Source organism: Protobothrops mucrosquamatus, unplaced genomic scaffold (genome assembly GCF_001527695.2).
Source record: "Protobothrops mucrosquamatus isolate PMUCROS unplaced genomic scaffold, P.Mucros_1.0 scaffold2304, whole genome shotgun sequence".
Classification (NCBI taxonomy): domain Eukaryota; kingdom Metazoa; phylum Chordata; class Lepidosauria; order Squamata; family Viperidae; genus Protobothrops; species Protobothrops mucrosquamatus.
Genome location: NW_015388390.1, coordinates 153,453 through 158,900, shown reverse-complemented (window position 1 = coordinate 158,900; position 5,448 = coordinate 153,453). Strand labels below are relative to the sequence as shown.

At 42.9% G+C, this 5,448-nt stretch overlaps 1 protein-coding gene across 1 annotated transcript in view; it reads right to left on the bottom strand.

The window, feature by feature from the left end:
- SEC14L5 (SEC14 like lipid binding 5) overlaps positions 1-5,448 on the bottom strand; it is a 41,262-nt gene that overhangs the window by 7,021 nt on the left and 28,793 nt on the right. Inside the window, exons 7-9 of the mRNA XM_015824646.1 lie at positions 4,841-4,911; positions 4,317-4,488; positions 847-981 (exon numbers count right to left, since the gene is read on the bottom strand). Of these exons, the coding sequence (XP_015680132.1) occupies positions 847-981; positions 4,317-4,488; positions 4,841-4,911 (378 nt within the window). The remainder of the gene's footprint in view (positions 1-846; positions 982-4,316; positions 4,489-4,840; positions 4,912-5,448) is intronic.

Genomic DNA, 5,448 nt, shown 5'->3' with positions numbered 1-5,448 from the left:
TGTGGGTGGGTTGCTTTGCATCATGTAAAATGTATATCTATGACCTCACTAAGAGTTTACACTGGCTTGGCAGCCCATAATCAAAAATCAATTATTGAAAGTCAAGCTCAATTCCCAGCTGACTCTACTTAATATGGGTATGGATCTCCTAAATCAGGGGTCTGGCCGAAAAGATCATTGGCAGTTCCCTCCCTCCCATCCAGGACATAGCACAGAAGCGTTGCTTGAGCAGGGTCCGTAAGATTATCTGGGACACCACACATCCTCTTCACAACTTGTTTTCCTTGTTACCTTCTGGGAGGAGGGGGCTCCGTGGTATCCGAACATCCAGATTCAGCCAGAGTTTCATTCCATACAGCATTAACCTTATGAACTCTCAAGCTTCCTCCTTCCGTTTTATATTCAAGATGGACAGTGTTTAATATTTATTTGTTATGTATATGTAGGGATGTGGGTCTATACATAGATTGTATACAGTATGTTTTAGGTGTGTGTCATGTATGTGTTTCACTTTGAGAACGGGCAACTAAATTTCATTTTTTTGATGTGTGCCATTGTGCTCAGTAAAAAAATGACAATAAAGGTTATCTTATCTATCTTATCTTATCTTCAAACTTGGCCCTTTTATGACTTGTGGACTTCAACTCCCAGAATTCTTCAGCCAGGCACGTGTGCCTGGCTGAGGAATTCTGGGAGTTGAAGTCCACAAGTCATAAAAGGGCCAAGTTTGAAGACCCCTGTCTTAAATATTAGGACTGTGACATACTCATGTTATCAAACATTGCTAAGAATGTTTAAAATCCAAAGAACTAGAGATTATACGCTACGGACATTATCCAAACGTACCACACATTCTCCTCCAAGGAAGTCTGGAATTACGTCTTTTTCCAGATAATCTACAAGTCCTCCAGAGCCTTGGTAATTGTTCCCGCTATAAATGAGGAACTTCTGCCTGGTGTTCTCATTGATAAAGGGGCTCACCTAAAATGGATAGGAGAAAATGTTGCTGTTTATCACCTGCTCTCTCAAATATTCAAACTTCATAACACTTTCGCTGAAATACTTTCCTGAGGAGCCGAAATAAACTCGCCCTTTGTTTGCCATTTTAACTCTGACCCCGAACTTGGAAGCGCAGAAACTGTTTTTTTATTCCAAAGAAATATTTTTGCAGTGTTCCACACTTTTCCCATGTACAAAATAAAGAAGGCATAAAAAGATCTTTTCCCTCCCTTATGGTGCAAATCCTTAAGATTAAATTGACAGCGGAAAGAGGAGCCGTAGATAAAACATAAATTATGCATAAAATGAGTTGCAATTGTTCTAGAAACAGATATAATTATAATAATAATAATAGTAGTAGTAGTAGTAGTAGTAGTAGTAGTAGTAGTAGTAGTAAAGTTGGAAGGGACCTTGAAGGTCATTTAGTCCAACTCTGTGCTCAGGCAAGAAATCCAACACCATTTCGGACAAATGGCTGTCCAGTCTCTTCTTAAAAACTTCCAGCGTTGGAGCATTCACCGCTTCTGGAGGCAGGTTGTTCCATTGGTTAATTGTTCTCACTGTCAGGAAGTTTCTCCTTAGTTCTAGGTTGCTTCTCTCTTTGGTTAGTTTCCACCCATTGCTTCTTGTCCTGCCTTCAGGCACTTTGGAAAAATAGCTTGACTCCCTCTTCTTTATGGCAGCCCCTGAGATATTGGATCACTGCTATCATGTCCCCCCTCGTCCTTCTCTTCATTAAACTAGACATACCCAATTCCAGCAATCGTTCCTTATATGCTTTAGCCTCCAGTCCCCTAATCATCTTTGTTGCTCTTCTCTGTACTCTTTCTAGAGTCTCAACATCTGTTTTACATCGTGGTGACCAAAACTGGATGCAGTATTCCAAGTGTGGCCTTACCAAGGCCTTGTAAAGTGGTATTAATACTTCAAGTGATCTTGATTCTATCCCTCTGTTAATGCAGCCTAGCACTGTGTTGGCTTTTTTTGGCAGCTGCAGCACACTGCTGGCTCATATTTAGGTGATTGTCCACTAGGACTCCGAGGTCCCTCTCACAGTTACTACTATTGAGCAAGGTGCCACCTATGCTGTACTTGTGCATTTGGTTTTTCTTGCCTAAATGTAGAACCTTGCTTTTTTCACCATTGAATTTCATTTTGTTAGATAGATTTGGACCAAGCAACTATCCAGTAGCATGAACTTAGCATTAAAACCAATTTTCCTCTGTGCTACTTTTAAAAACCTTCTTGAAAGACCACCCCAAAAGGAAAACAGGGCTTCCCCCCTTTTATCCTTCCTCACCAATGTCCAGAGAACAGGGAACACCCTTGGTGCCCGCACAATCAGCAGTCTCCCCAAGGTCTCTGGATAGTTGTCCTCAACAACTTCAATAATCCTAAGGAGAGTTTTTACACCAGGACGCCAGAGGTGACGCATATTCAGCCCTTCCAGGTCAACTAAACAGGTCCAGGATCTGAAAGGGAACAAACAAAAGACGGTTTTTGCAACCTGTACACTGGCATTCCTCAACTCACTAGCCCTCAAGACACAGGATCTGGCCAACATACCAATTCCTTATGTAAAATGTTGGGAGGCCACTCAAAATAGCCTTCCAAACTCCTTACACTTATCCAAAGTATGAAAAAGGTAACTTGTTTAAGGAGGTTATCACACAGATGGAGTCACCTTAATCTAGCAAGTTGCTAACTTATCCTAAACGTTGGTATATATGTATGTATAGTTTCTGCCAATTAGTATACATTTAAAGTGACAATAAAGTTGTTCTATCTCTATGTCTGTATTTGCATAATGAGATGCATACTAACGAGATGGGGCGGCCCAAGAGGTTGGTATTTTCTTCACATCTCCTTTGTCCCTCCTCATTAATTGACAAGACCTGAAAGGAAAAACAAAAACAAAGGTTGGATTGTGACATCTGAAAATATTCCTCATTTGCAGGTCTTGGACACAATGATCAGATTTTACAGCTGGTAGAGAAATGCCTAACGGAATCCTTTAATCTCTTGCCTTGAGAAGGGGTAGGAGAGGAGAAAGAGTAATTCAGCCTAGGGAAAGCAGAAAGAGAGAGAGAGACAGAGAGAGAGACACAGAGAGACAGAGACAGAGAGAGACAGAGAGACAGAGACAGAAAGACAGAGAGAGAGAGAGAGAGAGAGAGAGAGANTCCTCCCCCGGGGCCACCCAGTCAGAGTCCAGGCCTTCTCGGATCCGAGCGACTTTGTCATACAGATATTGCGCAAAGTCCTCGGCCCTCCCCTCCAGGGGATCCCCCCCCTCCCCCAATTGAAGGAGAGAGCGGGTCACCCTGAAGAGGGAGGCCGGGCGGTTATCTGATGACGCAATGAGGGTGGAATAGTAATTAGTAGTAGTAGTAGTAGTAGTAGTAGTAGTAGTAGTAGTAAAGTTGTAAGGGATCTTGAAGGTCATCTAGTCCAACCCCGTGCTCAGGCAGGAAATCCAACACCATTTCGGCTGTCCATGTCTTCTTAAAAACTTCCAGTGTAGGAGCATTCACCGCTTCTGGAGGCAGGTTGTTCCACTGGTTAATTGTTCTCACTATCAGGAAGTTTCTCCTTAGTTCCAGGTTGCTTCTCTCCTTGATGAGTTTCCATCTGTTGCTTCTTGTCCTGCCTTCAGGCGCCTTGGAAAATAGCTTGACTCCCTCTTCTTTGGGGCAGCCCCTGAGATATTGGAACACTGCTATCACGTCCCCCCTCGTCCTTCTCTTCATTAAACTAGACATACCCAATTCCAGCAGCCTTTCCTTATATGTTTTAGCCTCCAGTCCCCTAATCATCTTTGTTGCTCTTTTCTGTACTCTTTCTAGAGTCTCAACATCTTTTTTACATCGCGGTGACCAAAACTGGATGCAGTATTCCAACTGGATGCAGTATTACCAAGGCCTTGTAAAGTGGTATTAACACTTCACGTGATCTTGATTCTATCCCTCTGTTAATGCAGCCCAGCACTGTGTTGGCCTTTTTGGCAGCTGCAGCACACTGGTGGCTCATATTTAGGTTATTGTCCACTAGGACTCCGAGGTCCCTCTCACAGTTACTACTATTGAGCAAGGTGCCACCTATGCTGTACTTGTGCATTTGGTTTTTCTTGCCTAAATGTAGAACCTTGCTTTTTTCACCATTGAATTTCATTTTGTTAGATAGATTTGGACCAAGCAACTATCCAGTAGCATGAACTTAGCATTAAAAACAATTTTCCTCTGTGCTACTTTTAAAAACCTTCTTGAAAGACCACCCCAAAGGGAAAACAGGGCTTCCCTCCTTTTATCCTTCCTCACCAATGTCCAGAGAACAGGGAACACCCGTGGTGCCCGCACAATCAGCAGTCTCCCCAAGGTCTCTGGATAGTTGTCCTCAACAACTTCAATAATCCTAAGGAGAGTTTTTACACCAGGACGCCAGAGGTGACGCATATTCAGCCCTTCCAGGTCAACTAAACAGGTCCAGGATCTGAGAGGGAACAAACAAAAGACGGTTTTTGCAACCTGTACACTGGCATTCCTCAACTCACTAGCCCTCAAGACACAGGATCTGCCCAACATACCAATTCCTTATGTAAAATGTTGGGAGGCCACTCAAAATAGCCTTCCAAACTCCTTACACTTATCCAAAGTATGAAAAAGGTAACTTGTTTAAGGAGGTTATCACACAGATGGAGTCTCCTTAATCTAGCAAGTTGCTAACTTATCCTAAACGTTGGTATATATGTATGTATAGTTTCCACCAATTAGTATACATTTAAAGTGACAATAAAGTTATTCTATCTCTATGTCTGTATTTGCATAATGAGATGCATACTAACGAGATGGGGCGGCCCAAGAGGTTGGTATTTTCTTCACATCTCCTTTGTCCCTCCTCATTAATTGACAAGACCTAAAAGGAAAATCAAAAACAAAGGTTGGATTGTGACATCTGAAAATATTCCTCATTTGCAGGTCTTGGACACAATGATCAGATTTTACAGCTGGTAGAGAAATGCCTAACGGAATCCTTTAATCTCTTGCCTTGAGAAGGGGTAGGAGAGGAGAAAGAGTAATTCAGCCTAGGGAAAGCAGAAAGAGAGAGAGAGAGAGAGAGAGAGAGACAGACAGACAGACAGACAGACAGACAGACAGACAGACAGACAGACAGACAGACAGACACAGAGAGAGAGACAGAGAGAGACAGAGACACACACAGAGAGAGAGAGAGAATGAGAGACAGAGAGAGACAGACAGAGAGACAGACAGAGAGAGACAGAGAGACAGAGACAGAGAGAGACAGAGACAGAGAGAGACAGAGAATGAGACAGAGAGACACAGAGAGAGAGAGAGACACAGAGACACACACACACACACACACACAGAGAGAGAGAGAGAGAGAGAGAGAGAGAGAGAGAGAGAGAGAGAGAGAGAGAGAGAGAGAGAGAGA